This window comes from Symphalangus syndactylus, chromosome 9 (assembly GCF_028878055.3).
Source record: "Symphalangus syndactylus isolate Jambi chromosome 9, NHGRI_mSymSyn1-v2.1_pri, whole genome shotgun sequence".
Taxonomy (NCBI): Eukaryota; Metazoa; Chordata; class Mammalia; order Primates; family Hylobatidae; genus Symphalangus; species Symphalangus syndactylus.
Genome location: NC_072431.2, coordinates 99,834,820 through 99,851,429, shown reverse-complemented (window position 1 = coordinate 99,851,429; position 16,610 = coordinate 99,834,820). Strand labels below are relative to the sequence as shown.

At 38.8% G+C, this 16,610-nt stretch overlaps 1 protein-coding gene and 1 long non-coding RNA gene across 4 annotated transcripts in view; one reads left to right on the top strand and one right to left on the bottom strand.

Annotated features, from left to right (window-relative positions):
- The window catches only part of LOC129490084 (uncharacterized), a 45,806-nt gene extending 44,162 nt beyond the window's left edge, over nucleotides 1-1,644 (bottom strand). For both annotated transcript variants that reach the window (XR_008660156.2, XR_008660157.2), the window contains exon 1: nucleotides 1,066-1,644. This is a non-coding gene — a long non-coding RNA (uncharacterized lncRNA). The remainder of the gene's footprint in view (nucleotides 1-1,065) is intronic.
- Nucleotides 1,645-1,752: 108 nt separating this feature from the next.
- Nucleotides 1,753-16,610, top strand: part of GARS1 (glycyl-tRNA synthetase 1) — a 38,552-nt gene continuing 23,694 nt past the window's right edge. For both annotated transcript variants that reach the window (XM_055293520.2, XM_055293519.2), the window contains exons 1-7: nucleotides 1,753-1,978; nucleotides 5,622-5,723; nucleotides 6,781-6,883; nucleotides 7,888-8,029; nucleotides 9,572-9,660; nucleotides 10,033-10,109; nucleotides 16,121-16,266. In XM_055293520.2, coding sequence (XP_055149495.1) covers nucleotides 1,757-1,978; nucleotides 5,622-5,723; nucleotides 6,781-6,883; nucleotides 7,888-8,029; nucleotides 9,572-9,660; nucleotides 10,033-10,109; nucleotides 16,121-16,266 — 881 coding nt within the window. In that variant the 5' untranslated portion in view covers nucleotides 1,753-1,756. The remainder of the gene's footprint in view (nucleotides 1,979-5,621; nucleotides 5,724-6,780; nucleotides 6,884-7,887; nucleotides 8,030-9,571; nucleotides 9,661-10,032; nucleotides 10,110-16,120; nucleotides 16,267-16,610) is intronic.

Below are 16,610 nucleotides of genomic sequence, written 5' to 3'. Positions count from 1 at the left end.
TCGTCTCTACTAAAAACAAAAAAATTAGCTGGGCGTGGTGGTGCACACCTGTAATCCTAGCTACTCGGGAGGCTGAGGCAGGAGAATCGCTTGAACCCGGGAGGTGGAGGTTGCAGTGAGCCAAGATCACGCCACTGCACTCCAGTCTGGGTGAAAGAGCGAGACTCCGTCTGGAAAACAAAAAAGAAAAAAGAAAAGAAAGAATGACTGAAGCAGCAGTGGGGAGGATGAATTGGTCAGGGAGGAGGGAAGAACAGATTTGGAGTCCTTTCAGGACTGTCCTAACATGAAAATGGATGAGACATTATTGATCTAAGGAATTTTTTAGAAATAAAATAGTTTTATTCAAAGGATATAGATTTCAACATTTTAATAAAAATTAAATAAAAATAAAAGTAAAACAAGACAATTTTTCACATTTAAAGATATTAAAATAAATTCAAAATTGCCTAGTAAAATAGAAGCCAAATAAATTATAATATCAAATCTTGAAATAAAAGTGTTTAAAAATATAATTGTTCAATATTGCAGAAGGTTCTTAAGCAACCCACCCTGCTCATGTTGAATTTTAAGTACTTCTCCAGAACTGCACACTGGAACGGGAAGAGAAATAACATGGACTTTCACACTATTAGGAAAGGAGACTTCATTACAGTGAGCCCGTCTACTCCTGCACACTCCTGGGGTGGGATTGTGGGTCACAGGGAGATGTACGTGCTCGGCTTCAGTGGGTACTGCCGAAGAGCTCCCAAGTGGCTGGCTGCACCAACTAACACTCCCCCGAGCAGTGTAGGGGAGTCTCAGAGGGTCACTTGGCATTTTCCAACATTTTCATTTTAGCCATTTTTGCAGGTGTGCGCATTGCTGTTTTTATAACCAACACATTGTTTTTCTATTCCTTTTCTGTAGGGGGAACCCAGCTTTTCTAGGCCCTCCACCCTTTGGGCAGGAGGAACTGGGTGTGTGGGGTGGGGGGAACCATCTCTGGGTGGTTGGTCAGCTGGGTCCTAACCACAGGAGGCAGATAGACTGAGGCAGAAAGACAGACTGAGCAGAAAGACTTACCAGGCACCTCTTGCCTTTCCTCATCTCTGCTGGTTCATATCCTGCTCGCCACGTAAGGGCAGATTGGAATTTACCTTCTCCAGAAAGCCTCGGGTGACCCCTCATTCCTCCTCCCCCGTTCGCCAGCTTTTGTCTTAACATCGGCGGACCAAGAATGTGTGACACTGGGCAAATCATTAACCTCTCTGGGCCTATTTCCTTATCTGGGGAACATCCGCACTTGAGCAACAGAAGTCTAACGTCCCTATCTGATTTGACGTTTTGCGACCCTTTTAAGGCGCAGGGCGCGAAAGAACAGAAACAGAAGTGTCCGTTCAAGTAGGTCGAACGGGGTGTCACTCGTATAAAAGCCTATGCTTTGAAGGTTCTCCTGTGTCTCGGCCTGCAGGTCTCGCTCAGAGCTGTGTCCTTGAACATCCACCCTGCTAGGGTGGCTTGATGCACTTCTGTGCAAATCTGTTCGCTCGCAGCCCTACCTACCCCTCGCCCGAAGCGGAGAAAACCCTCGGCTGGGTCCTTCCGGGTTTTGTGTCGAATCTGCGGCGGCGACCTGGCGCCGCGTCGTGGGGTGGTGAATGTGCGGCAGTACGCGCGCCGCGTCGTTTACGCGGCGATTTCATCATGCTCCGAGCCGATCCGCGCGTGCCGCTTCCGTCGCCACCCTCTCTGGACCGCCCAGGGCCGCCGGCTCATGCCCTCTCCGCATCCAGTGCTGCTTAGAGGTGCTCGGGCCGCTCTGCTGCTGCTGCTGCCTCCCCGGCTCTTAGCCCGGCCCTCGCTCCTGCTCCGCCGGTCCCTCAGCGCGCCCTCCTGCGCCCGGATCTCCTTGCCCGCCGCCGCCTCCCGGAGCAGCATGGACGGCGCGGGGGCTGAGGAGGTGCTGGCACCTCTGAGGCTAGCAGTGCGCCAGCAGGTACCGGTGTTTTGCGCCCTCCGCTAAGCCTCCGGCTCTCCTCCCAGGGCCTTCTTTTGGCCATCCTTCCCTCCTCCCCGGGGAACTGTCCTTCTCTTCGGTTACCCCTTTCTTTCCCTTCATCCTCTGGCGTCTTCTTCGCCTCCCCCACTTTGGTCCCAAGTCCCCCGTGCGTCAGCCACTTCCTCTCTCGCGGACCTCCGTCCTCCTTTCTTTTTGGATGACTCCCTGGAACCCCTCCGACTTCTGCGTCCCTCTCCTCCGGCTCCGTTCTCCCTTCCCCATTCTGTCACAGCCCGCGTCCCCTCTATTTCCAGTGGGGCTGGGATCTGTGACCCTTTGGTTCTCCTCGCCTCCTAACTGAATAACCTTAACTTCAGTTTTCCAGGCTCTGCTCTACTGTTTGTGCACCCTGGGTGGAAAGCTTCCTAATTCTTTCCGTGGTCAATGATGAGCCGAAAAACTGCCAGTTCTTTCGTCTTACGGCCAGGCCCTTTAATCTTCAGGATGCTTTGAATAGTGTTTCCTCCTTAACATCTTCCTTCATGCAGTGCTTAGTTTAGCAGAATGATTGGCTGAGAAAATAGGGTTGAAACATGGATGTGGGGAGGTGTCGAACTTTTCTATTAATGCTGTGAACTCATCATCCTTTGCTCTTGTCACCTTTTCTGGCTTCTGAAAAGGCCATTTGGAACCAGTGAGCCCTCAGATCGTAAACCTGGGAAACTAAGTGTTGCGGAGTGAAGTCAGCCATCCTTAGTATGGAATATTTTGAAATTTGATTTTCCTGAAGGCGAGGGAAGGTTTCATGGGCTGGAGGACTTGGTGATTTAATATAGACCTCCTTTTCCTAGGGCACTGCCATAGAGATTAGAATTTAGAGATGGCAAGGAGAAGATTATTTCAGATGATTCCCATATCCAATTAGGGAGAGCCAGAGCTTTCAGTAGGACCCCGGAGATCATGACCTAGTAGTAAACACCAAACGGGTTTCTCCTGCATGGGCGCCTGATGCAATAATTTGCCTTAGCTACAGAGGGTGGAACCCTCTCTCGGAAATAATTCGTTGGGGCATAGCTGCCGCATATTCAGCCACTTTGCCATCTGTCCTCTTCGCTGGTTTGAGCCTGATCGATTTTAATAAATAGCCCTTCATTTTGAAATATCACCACGGGCTTAACTTTTTTCTTCATGATTGGTGTCAGAACACCGATTGCATATTCTGTCTCCCTCCACCCACCTTCCACTCCACAAATAAAATTAGGTGTGGTTCCTTTGTCTTTTCTTAACTTGCCATTTTAAAAAATATCCTTCCCTTTAGAAGGGAGCATACAACTAATTTGGGGGAAAAAAAAACACCACACCCAAACCCCTCCCTCTGCCACGTTAGCCTGGAACTGCAGTGAAAATCATCCATCGGTAGTTAAGACTGGATCTAGTTAACTAAAGTAAACTTTGATCGCCGCCGATTTCCGATGCTACTACTGTCTTGTGTATTGTTTATGTTGTCTTGATTATTAATTGTTTTGTACTTTAAGATATTTTCCGAATATGCGAGTTAGTTGATTTAAGTTAGTTTGGATATTTTTTTTATTTTCCAAGAACACACATATATCAGTTAGTTAATTGTGTGAATTACTGAGTCCGATGTCAGCTGAAAGATAATTTAAAGATGATCTAATTTTACGCATTTTTTGTATATAGGGAAATGAGACACACTGTCACCCCTATCCACTGTGGATAATTCCATTGTGAAGTGCAATTGAAAACCTTTCCGGAGTGGGATTTTTACTTAATGACTGGTCTTGTTAGTAGCACATGTTTCATAGAAATTTGTTAATCTGGAAAATGAATGAAGTGAGTTTGTCACTTTAAGAAAACAACGGTTAGTATTTGTGGCCAATAATAAAATTCAAACTTCGGGGAAATTTTAGAATTTGGGAAGACTCATATCTTTTGCTGTGAGCTTGGCAGCTTCACAGTCCTTAAAGATATTTGTGATGAGATGAGTGGTGATATTAACAAACGTGGATTTTTTTTTTGATAGTATTTGGATAATCTGCATAACTCAGTGAGCCAATGTTTTCCAGGTGACCAATGCATGATGTTATGAAATCAGGTATTGGTGAAAGAGCCATTCAAAGCTTAAGCTACATTAATAGATTTATTCTAACAGTACAAAAAAATTCATTGCTATAGTTTCTGAGTTAGAAATAACCTTGAAGCAATAACACTTCTCAGAGTTTTGAGGTAGTATCAAAAAATATCCACAATTATCCGAAACGGCTTTTAAAATTATTTTTCCTTTTCCACCTACGTATGTCTTTCTTCATATACTTTACCCAGAACGTCATATTGCAAAAGGAGCAGACTTTCCACATTGGTCTTTTAGGATTTTTCACAGATTAAGGTTACCAAAATAATAAGTGCCAAACTCAAAATTTAAAAACCCATGAGGAAACAAGCCACCTTGAGTGAGACTCAGGGGAAATGATAATAGAGTTAGATCCTCCAAAAGTATTAGAATAATCACATATTTTTAAAATGCTTAAGATAATTTTTTAAAATAAAAGAAGTATTCAAAAACATGAGCAAAGAACAAGAGACTACCAAAAACAATCACACAGAGTGAAAATGAACCACATATTGTATGGAAATGGATCACCGAAATTAGAAACTCTGTTGGGTGCCCAAGGGCTATATCAATTTAACAACTTTAATTACTCAGCTGAAAGTTTTTCATCCTATATAGGTAATATTTTGTTTGTTTTCTCAGATGACCTAGTCCACCATATTACTATAAATATGGAATTAGTATAGGTTGTTGGAAGTTAATAAAATAATTGAGAAATATTAGCAAGGAAAAAATTCCAACTGTAAAGAGAAAGGCAAAGGAAGATGAGCCAGCAGTGACTGAGAAGAATAGTCAGAGAAGTGGGAGGAAAACTGAATAATTTTTTAATTTTTTTGTAAGCGAGAGGAGAGAGATTTAAGAAGGTGGTCGATTTATTGGTTCTTCTGTGTTCTCAGTACAAATCTTGCTCTTTCCTACTTTTTAATCAATGCTTTTCTCTCCTCCTTTTTCACCCTCTATACCCAAAGGAAAAAATTCACCATGTGAGCAGTTATTTGTTAACTTGCCCGTGTGTTCTTCTGGATTATAAATGAAGAGGGCAGAGACCTTCATTCATAATGACCACTCACATAATAAACATTTGAATTACATCATTCTTTTTTTTTTTTTTTTTCATTTTGAGATGGAGTCTCACTTTGTCACCCAGGCTGGAGTATAGTAGCATGATCTTAGCTCACTGCAACCTCTGCCTTCTGGGTTCAAGTGATTCTCCTGCCTCAGCCTCCCGAGTGGCTGGGATTACAGGTGCCCCCCACCACGGCCGGATAATTTTTGTATTTTTGGTAATGATGGTGTATCACCATGTTGGCCAAGATGGTCTGAAACTCCTGACCTCAGGTGGTGAGGAGGGCCTTTCAAAGTGCTGGTATTACAGGTGTGAGCTACCACACTTGGCCTGAATTGCATCATTCTTACATAGACTTTTTAAAAGGCATGCTTAAAAACACATTCCTAACATTTCTCGACTTCTTAAACCAATCCTGAATATAAATTCTCTTTGTTGGCTAGGGAGATCTTGTGCGAAAACTCAAAGAAGATAAAGCACCCCAAGTAGACGTGGACAAAGCAGTGGCTGAGCTCAAAGCCCGCAAGAGGGTTCTGGAAGCAAAGGTGAGTCCTGGGATGCTAAAATATAAAATAGGAACATAAGTAGGTGTAGGATTGTTCATCTTTAATTTCTTTGGATGGGAGAGACCTAGAAAAGTTTCTGAACAAGTATCATTTGGTTTATCTGTTTATCCATGATGCCTTCTTCTCTTTTCCCTCTACCTGGTAGACTCTTCATCCTTTCAAAATGCAACTCAAAATGTCAACTTTTTAATAAAGCCTTCCTGACCCTGCAAATCCTGGACTCAATACGCTACATGAATTTCCATGGAAAGGATTGTGCTCTTCTTTACGACTTCTCTTATGCCTGGAAATAATGATTTTTGTTTGTTTGTTTGTTTTAAGGAAAAGGTCTGTTTATTTGATACCTGCTCCCAGACCTTTCAAACAATAGGTCTCCCATCACCAAACTTAAGTTGTTTTAGGGTCTTAAAGTAACCATTTTGCTATAGCAATCCACTAACAATTCAAATATTGCTTATATTGCTTATCAGTATCTACATCGAAGTAAACTTAGTCTTGTTTTTTTTTTTTTTTTGGGATGGAGTCTCACTCTGTTACCCAGGCTGGAGTGCAATGGTGCGATCTCAGCTGACTGCAACCTCTGCCTCCCAGGTTCAAGTGATTCTCCTGCCTCAGCCTCCCAAGTAGCTGGGATTACAGGTGCCCACCACCACGCCTGGCTAATTTTTGTATTTTTAGTAGAGACGGTGTTTTGCCATGTTGGCCAGGCCAGGCTTGAACTCCTGACCTCAGGTGATCCACCCACTTCGGCCTCCCAAAGTACTGAGATTACAGGTGTGAGCCACCGCACCTGGCCAAGCTTAGTCTTGTAATCTTGGAAATGATCATATATTTTCCTAAATGATTAAAGATATCTTTTATATTACTCAAAGGGAAAAAAAGACCTATGGCTTCTATTGTTTTTAACCTATCAAAATCTTGTCTGTTTGATAAATTTTATATTTAATTCTGGTGAGGAATAAACTACATTCAGATATATAAGTTCAGATTCCCACCCACCCCTCCAATCACTCACTTTTTATTTAATCTCTAACAGGAGCTGGCATTACAGCCCAAAGATGATATTGTAGACCGAGCAAAAATGGAAGATACCCTGAAGAGGAGGTTTTTCTATGATCAAGCTTTTGCTATTTATGGAGGTAAGGGATTAATGACAAAAAGAAGTTGTGTTGTTAGTAGCTCTAATATTATACTTAAATCAAGAACATGGCTTGCCTGTTGGTATCCACTTGTATCAGGCCACAAAGCAGAGGATGGATGTTTTGCTTTTGTTTGCTCGGAGTCACCATTTGGTGTAATACCTGTTATTTTTCTCCACTGCGTTTATTCTTGGAGAGCACTTTTTTCGATTAGGATGTAGGGAATTGTTGGAGGCCCATGTATGCATTTGATGTGTCTGTGTGCTCATGTACTCTTTAAAATGCAACGGAGACTGAAGAGCAACAGAGGGCCATTGTAGTACTGGCTAACTATACTATGCCCCTTCACACGGGGCAGTGATAAAACAATCCTTAGATTATTCTTTATGGTCATCTGCCAGGAGAAAACATTCTTCTCAGGGATGTAGATAAATCACTCTGAATGCCATATGAAGGTATATAGGCAAATACAATTCACTGATGAAATGTAAAACTATATTTTTCATAGTCAGCGGATTATTACAACAACATTAGACATATAGTACTTTGCCACTGAAAGTCGACTTGAGTTTGGCTAAGTGGATCTGTAAATATTTACCCTTTTGAGGTTAAATAGTGCCTCAAATACCCAGGAATAAATTAGAGAATTGGATGCTAAAATTATAGATCATTGTTATCAGATATTGTGAGAAATTATTTTGTAATTTTTACGGCAGAAAACTGTAATCTGCTTTTTCATTCTGTTCTCTAAGGGGGAACTTTTGTTGTAGATTTTGGGCAAGTCCTACTTGAAATTACAAATACAGAATTGGTAAATGGCGTAAGAGCTTTTTTACTTTACTTCCATCAGCTAGCTGAAAGCAAGGCTCTTCAGTATTGAGGAATTTGCATTGTTGACTTGAATACACTTGTAGGGAGTATAGGTATCAGTTTCTCATGTCTCCTTGCCTTCATTTGTTCAGAGTGACAAGGTAAAGTGCGTGTTTTCCTCTCATATCCTATAGGTGTTAGTGGTCTGTATGACTTTGGGCCAGTTGGCTGTGCTTTGAAGAACAATATTATTCAGACCTGGAGGCAGCACTTTATCCAAGAGGAACAGATCCTGGAGATCGATTGCACCATGCTCACCCCTGAGCCAGTTTTAAAGTGAGATCTTACTTTGGAGTGGGGGGAATCCTACTTTAAATAAAGCAACTTATTAAATTATTTAATATACTTATCTAAATAACTTCCTGATTATAAAGAACTACTTATTTCATGTAGAAAATATGGAAAATATGGAAAAACAAAGAAATGTATACCTTCTGCTCACAGATAGCCACGTTAAGATGATTGTGTTTGTCCTTCCTGTTTTTTCTGTATGTCGCTATGTATTTCAGTGTTAGCAGTACACTGCCTATTTTCATGTAATATAGATGAACATATACTCATGTCATTAACTATTCATCTAAAGCATTTTTAATGATAGCATTCTGTTTTATGGAAGTGCCATAATATGTTAGTTTGTGCCGTTTTGAAAGCGTTAAGGTGTTTCTCATTTTTGACTGCACCGAATATCTTGATAGATGGATTTTTGGGTATATCCTTGATTATTTCCTTAATACAAGTTTTTAGAAGTTCTGAGCAAAGGTATATTTGTAGAGATTTTCAATTAAATACTATTTGTATTGAAGTTTCAATGCAGAAACTTAGATTATTCCTACCAACATAATTGAAAATAGGGCAGAATTTCTTTCTTTTTTTTTTTTTGAGACGGAGTCTTGCTCTGTCACCCAGGCTGGAGTGCAGTGGCTTGATCTCGGCTCACTGCAAGCTCCGCCTCCCGGGTTCACGCCATTCTCCTGCCTCAGCCTCCCAAGTAGCTGGGACTACAGGCGCCCGCCACCACGTCTGGCTAATTTTTTTTTGTATTTTTAGTAGAGATGGAGTTTCACCGTGTTAGCCAGGATGGTCTCGATCTCCTGACCTCGTGATCCGCCTGCCTCGGCCTCCCAAAGTACGGCAGAATTTCAGAATGTGAAACTGAAAGAGGAATTCTTGCCATTTTGTAACTCATCATTATTCATTTAAGGTTGCCTGGTGGAGAGCTAATTTTTACTATTGGCATCCGTTAGGTTCTCTTAATAATTTCAGCCAATTAAGATGAGGAATTCTGAATGATGGCTCTATAAGATCAGGACTACCTATCATTTTAGCTACTTGTTCCACCAATAGGAACTTTGTAGAGATAATACCAATGTCAGTACAGGTTTCAGTGGCAGAAAACACTTTCCTTAAGGTTCAGTGTCTATACTGAGCTGCCATGAATTCTTAACTAGTCAAATTCCCAATGATTTTGGCCTTTGCTTAGATCACTAATAATAATGGCATAGGCGTGGATTAATTGATCCTGAAGAACAGTACAGACTTTATGACAACTTGTAGAAAAGAATTGTCTTTTTATTGTCTAGTTAACATCCTTTTTCTTATGGGAAGGAAGAATGTGGGAGAGGGTGAGAAATAGATTTGAGGAAGAATTTTCTCTGGCATACATTACTATCTGTCATGGATACATCATTACTGTAGATATGGGAGCTTCCATCTTTGAGATATACAGATATAAACATTGATGGGGAATTATCTTATAAGGTAATATCTATGTGTAATTTGTATAAGAATGACAAATTGGGTTGGTGTTTGTTAATTTAGGACCTCTGGCCATGTAGACAAATTTGCTGACTTCATGGTGAAAGATGTAAAAAATGGAGAATGTTTTCGTGCTGACCATCTATTAAAAGGTGAGGTTCTTCATCTCTTTCAGGTAGAATTGATCAAAATAAAAGGTTTAAACTTTCTCTCAGATGTTTTTCATTAAATTTATTATTGAGGCATAACATTCAAAGAGTAAAGTGCACAGATCTTAAGTATATAGATCAAATCCCTTGTTTTTAAAAAAGTTATATGTAGATAATTAGTTACATACAGATAATTTTTCTAATTAGCAAATGAATCAAGACAATACCATGACTGCTGCTGTAAAATCAACCATAGGATTCATGTAAATTAAGAACTTTATCCTTGGAGTTACTTTTTAATTGTCTAGCATTGAAACTGAAAAGTGCATTGTCCTTTTTCCCGTTGATTGACATATGTCAACACTGTTCTTCCAGCTCATTTACAGAAATTGATGTCTGATAAGAAGTGTTCTGTCGAAAAGAAATCAGAGATGGAAAGTGTTTTGGCCCAGGTGAGTACTCTAGAGATGTTATCAGAGTAACCTAGGTGGTCGCTGTCCTTCTTTCAGTGTTTAATGACTGTTGCATTTCCCATTATGCTGACCCTGGCCACATTGTAACGAAGCAGAGGTTAATTCTGTCCTTTATAGCATCTCTTTTTTTGCGTTTTTATTTTCTTCTCTCTTTTGCGACTAACCCTTTATTTCAGTCAAAACTAACAGGTCAGTGTAAGTAGGCATTAAATTTGTCTGACCTTGGAAACTACTTTTCTGGATTTAATAGCTAAAACCACAGGAGTGACTGATGATGGGTAGTATTCAGCACTGGTGTGGAGATTTCGGGGCAGATAATGACCCCGAAATCACTGGCTACTTGATCTGCCTCTGCTTGGACCCTGATTTTGTGCTATTATTCTTAGAACCTCATGAGCAGGTCCCGACTTTTCTGTCCTTGCTTTTCTCAGTTTGCCTGTAGGCCTAAAGTTTTATAATTTGTATAATATTTAAGCTGACAAATTTTAGAGAAGACAAAAAAGAGACCACAGAGATAATTTATTTTGACCTTTTACCAATTGCAGGAATACTTTCTATATTAGAAGTAGTTCTTATCCTTTTTTTGGGTCACAGACCACCCTAAGAATATGATCAAAACTGCACGTCTCCCTGGGAGGATGCATGTGCTCACATATATATATATAGCTGGTGTCTCACCTCATCTATCGGCTATTCCATTTAGGCAAAGTACATTTCTCCAACACCATGTTTAGTCATGAGGTCTACTGAGGCTCACCTCTTAAATTTTATTTACTTCCTTGGGCAAAAAACAAAAAACCAGTACTGTGATTATACCTATTTTCTTTATACCGATCTCTCTCTCTCTCTCTCTCTGCCTGAATATAGAACTCCCTAATTTGTTGTTTTTTTGTCATGGGAATTACTGGATACTTTTCCACTGTTGTCCTAATTTTTTTTTTAAGCATGCTTTTTTTTCTCTGTGATAGTTAACTTTCCAACATAGCTAAAATAATTTCTCCTTCTTCATTTACATTGAAAACTTTCTTAATTTGGCTGTTGAATCATCTGCTGATTTATTTTGATCCTTGTGGAGTATAATTTTATCCCTTGCTTGAAGCTTATTGTTTTAGTACAGTTACTCATGATTTAGAAAATTATTTCTTATATTTTGATACTGTTGAAGCCCCACGTTCATCTCATTTTCTTTTCCAAAGGCATGCCCTTTATTAGAAAAAATGGAAAATGCCTCTAAGTATCCCTAAAATTTTCCATTCAGAATTTTAGATTTACTGAGGTTTTGTGTATATATGTTTTTGATCTTAACAGTATCATTCATTTCCAAGTACATTGTCAGAGTTGGGAAGTAACTAGTTGATTTGACAAGTCAATTTATTGTTTGAGCATTGGCCTTCTCTTTTATTTCAGATCTGTGTTCTAGGAGAGCAATTTGTTTTTTGACTTGCCATATCAGATACATACATGTACAGCTGTCAATATAATCTTCAATGAAAAGTAAGGGACCCATGGGAAATGGTATGGCACTCAGAAATGGCCCTGGTGGATTCACTGGCTGAAAGCCCATCGGTTGCTTAAGCACAGAGTAGCGTTTTCTGCACCTTAGTGTCTGACTCCTTTTCAGCTTTATGAAGCATGATTGTTTGTTTAAAAGGCCCTGATTCACCTTCTGTGGTAGGAAGACCTCTACTCCTATTATGTGGATTTAACAGCTCAGAACGAATTCTTTTGTTTCTTTTCTCTGCCAGTTTTTGTGGCCCATCTCTGGATGTTCCAGTTTTAAAAATCATTTTTAACTTGTTTATGAAAAATTCAAAACGTACAAAATTTTATGTGTTAAATAAAAACATAATAAATAATTATGTACCTATCACCCTGCTTCACTGTTAGATTTTTCTGTATCTATTCCCCTCTCACTTGCCTGACTTCTTTCCCCTAATTTTTTGTGTGTGGTAGGGTGGGGACAGAGTCCCACTCTGTAGCCCAGGCTGGAGTGCAGGGGCACGAACATGGCTCACTGCAGCCATGACCTCCTGAGCTCAAGCAGTCCTCCTGTCTGGGCCTCCCAAAGTGCTAGGATTACAGATGTGAGCCATGGTGCCCAGCCTGAATTTTTTTGAAGCAGATCTCAGTCATTATTTTATTATACCTGTAAATTTTTCATTATCTATCTGTAAAAGAGAAAAATCCTTTAAAAATAAAGGATTTTTAAAGGATTTAAAAAATCCTTTTCAATCCTCTTACCTTGGGAAATGTTAATAATTTAATATCATCAAATATTTAATCAGTGTTCATGTTTTCTAGGCTGTCTTAAATGTTTCCAGTTTTTAAAATTTGAATTGGGATCCAGATAAAGTCTATACTTGTGATAGGTTGATATGTTTCTTAAATCTCTTCCAATCTGTATGGCCTTCCTTCATTCCCTTTTTCCCCCGCATTTTCATTAAAATGTTTTTCAAGAAGCTGAGTCATTTGTTCCTTACTGTTCTCTACTGTCTGGATTTGGCTAATTATGTTACTGTAGTGAGGTTACACATGTTCATCTTTTTCTGTATTAGATTTAGAGGCTTGACCAGGTATTTTTGGCAAGACATTTGGTTATGTGGTGTTATGGACTTCTGTCCAGAGGTACATAGTACCTGGTTAGCTCTACTGTGGGCTGTGGCCATTGATGTCCATTGTTTAGATGCATTAACTGATGAGGGGGTTTCAAAATGGTGATTTTTGTCATTCTGGTTTTTTTTTTTTTTTTTTAGCTAGACTATTTCTATGTGAAAAAACTTTTTCTATCAACTATTTGATTTATCTGAGACACCATTTGTAAAGAAAAGTGAGAATAAGTGCTTCATCCATTCTCCCACCCCTTGTCTTTTTAAACCTGTTTTCCATTGGTTGGTTCCCTAACATCCTTCAGAAATGCATGAGTTCCTGCCTGCCTTTTCCTTTTTTCCTCCTACTGTTGTGAACTTTAGATTCAAATATTTGATATTCATTCAGTTGCAGTTATCTTATTGATGGTTAAATTGTCCAGTCTTTGGTGACTAGGAGTTCTCTGCTGAGTCCTTTTGACACAGCCCTAGTAGTCTCTGAAAACTTCGTTTAATATGACAAGATATTGCCATCTCATCTTGTACATTTCCTGTCCCGGACTTGGAATCAGACATTTCTCCAAGGAGCCCTGGTACTTATTAGTGGGGATAATACTGATCACTAATTATAGACCTTGTCAGTGATCTGAGCTAGGACATTGATATTTTAAAAGATAAACTTTTCATGAGTTAATATAGATACTTAATAGTTTACTTAAAATTAGGTTTATGGGGTTTTTACTATATTAATCTTAAGTCTCTCTCCTTTACCCTCACCAAAAATCCCAGTTCTCAGCAACAAAACATAATGATTGACATGCCTTATCTCCCACTGTATACATTAACAGTCTCAGAATGACAATACCAACACCACCATCAGCAATATGAATGTTGAAAACAGTTAAAAACACTTTTATTGTTCTTTTCTTTAGGGATATGCCAGCAGTGTGTAGTCTTACAGTCTGATAACTGTATTTAAAGTCACTTGGAGTCATTCTGTCTGTGTGGTTATGTCATCAGCTAGATATGCAGTTAGTCCATATATTTTCAGTATTCAGGGTTTCATTTTTAAAAATTTGTTCTATAATCATATAGCACAATAGCAAAGACTTGGAACCAACCCAAATGTCCATCAGTGATAGACTGGATTAAGAAAATGTGGTACATATATACCATGGAATACTATGCAGCCATAAAAAAGGATGAGCCCATGTCCTTTGTAGGGACATGGATAAAGCTGGAAACAATCATTCTCAGCAAACTCTGACAAGGACAGAAAACCAAACACTGCATGTTCTCACTCATAGGTGGGAATTGAACAATGAGAACACTTGGACACAGGGTGGGGAACATCATACACCTGGGCCTGTCGGGGGGTGGGAGGCTGGGGGAGGGATAGCTACCTAATGTAAATGACGAGTTGATGGGTGCGGCAAACCAACATGGCACATGTATACCTATGTATCAAACCTGCACGTTGTGCATGTGTACCCTAGAACTTAAAGTATAATAAAATTAAATTTAAAATTTGTTTCATAATCATATAAAGCATTTTTTATACCTCCAAAGGCAAATCTAAAAAACAAGGTATATTTAAGTAGTCTGCTATCTTTCTCTTCCCTTTACCTTCCCTCCTTCCACTTCCCTGCTTCCTGAGCAGTTTTTAACTTAACTTCTTTTTTAAAAAAAATAGAATATAAACAAAGACATATAGATATTTGTATGCCCTCCTTTCTAGATAAATGGTTGCATTCCATACACACTTTTCTCCATTGTGGTTTTCTTCACATAACAAAATATTTCAGAGATTGGTCCCTCATAGTATATAGAGATTGCCTCCTTCCATTTTATAGCTACATAATCGGCATTGTGTGGATATATTTTATATAACCAGTTGTCTACTGCTGGACATTTAGGTTATTTCCCATTTTTAACATTACAGATAGTGCTGCATTGAATAATCTTGTGCTTATATCTTTTCATGTTTTTGCTATTGTGTCTTTGGGATAGATGCCTAGAAATGGGATTGCTGGGTCAAAGGATAAATACAAATGTAATAGTGTTAGATATTGCCAGATTCCCTTTCCCAGGGGTTTTGATTTCTATCTGTATTGGCGGAATCTTTTTCCTCCTGATTTCTTTTTAAATTATGCCTTTATTGGAAAACACTATATATTCTTGAATTACCTGGGAAATAGATGTTCCTCAGGCTCTTTAACTTTCTGCTGTAGTAGGACCAGCTTATATTTATGATACTCATGTCTTGAAGTTCACTGCAACAGTTTCCTCATTGATCTAGCCTCTTGGGTAATTGTATAATGTTGTTTTGTGGATTCCTCCTAGAAATTCTGTAGAAATAGAGTCTAGAAGGCTTAATATTTTAAATTGCACATTCAAATCTGGAACATTTAGTTAGTGTGAGTGGGTTATGGAGTGGAAATACCATTGGATTTATGAGGGTAGCAAATATAATTGCTCTTTATTGAGTAGGTATTATGTACCAGGTCCTGCCTGTGCTAAGTACTTTACATGTTTTGTTTAATCTTCATAATATTCCTACATAGCAAGGTAGAAGCTGTTCTCCCCTGTTCTTAAGAGAGGTTAGGTAAGAACTTAATCTTTAGTCACACAACCCATAAGTGATGTACAGTTGGGAGATACGCCCAGGTCTTTCTGAACTCAAAGCTTCAGTTCTTAGGGCCATTAATTGATTTATTGAATTATTTTATTTCTGTTAGGAGACTTTTAAGTTTTAAATATTGCATACTATTAGATGGTTTGTCATAGTCACTTGAAATTCTTAAATTGGAGGGCATACATCATTTTACAGGATTTGGCATTGATGATCAATGTATAGAATGTGCAATACACTGGAAAATGCTGAGGTGAATAAGATACAGCTTCTGTCTTCTAGGCGCTTAATATCTAATGGGAAAGGAAAGTTCAATGCACATTTAATTACTCCATTGAGGAGAGGGTGGTGGCTATTAATAGTATATTTGCTTGACTGGATCTTTAAAATACAGAGAAATGCAGAAATGCACCTTAAATGTGTTCAGAATAGTAAAATTCAGCTTTGAAAACTTATTTAGGTAATTTCAGATTCTTGCCAACTAATAACTGTTATAATTGAGTAAGAGGTATTTTGCTTTATCTTTCACTTTGAAACAGTGACTATATGAGTTTTAGGTCCCAGAAAGATACTTTTTTTCTCTCTTGATAAACGGAAAGTGTATAAATTGGTTATGGTTTTAATGTGGGTGTCCTGAAGGTTAGGTTAATTGTGATGTTCCTGAATTTTGTGTGAGTTGTAACAGTGGATGGCTAGGGTTATATATATAATACTTTATATCTTATGCCTTGTTTTCTCTGTCTTTTACACTATTTTCTTTATATGTCCTTTAGCTTGATAACTATGGACAGCAAGAACTTGCAGATCTTTTTGTGAACTATAATGTAAAATCTCCCATTACTGGAAATGATCTATCCCCTCCAGTATCTTTTAACTTAATGTTCAAGACATTCATTGGGCCTGGAGGAAACATGCCTGGGTATGTATCACTTATTGTTTACCTGTTTATGTAATGAAGTTTTTAAAATTGCTTATATTAAAAGGCAAATATCAATGTTATGAAGGAAAAATTTTTAAAAAGTGATATACAGAAGTACAGATGAATGTATTATGGAGAAATAATGGCAGAAATAAGTCTTAAAAAATTCTTTCTGAATATAATTTCTTTTTTGATATATATGTATTTTTTTTCCATAAAATAGATATAAAGTCTCTGATCACTGTATCTTCTAGTTACAGCTGCATAGGGTAGAAGGGACAGTTGAAGAATGGTTTTAAAAGCCATTGAACTTATTGCTGAAGGATATTTTAGAAACCATTTAG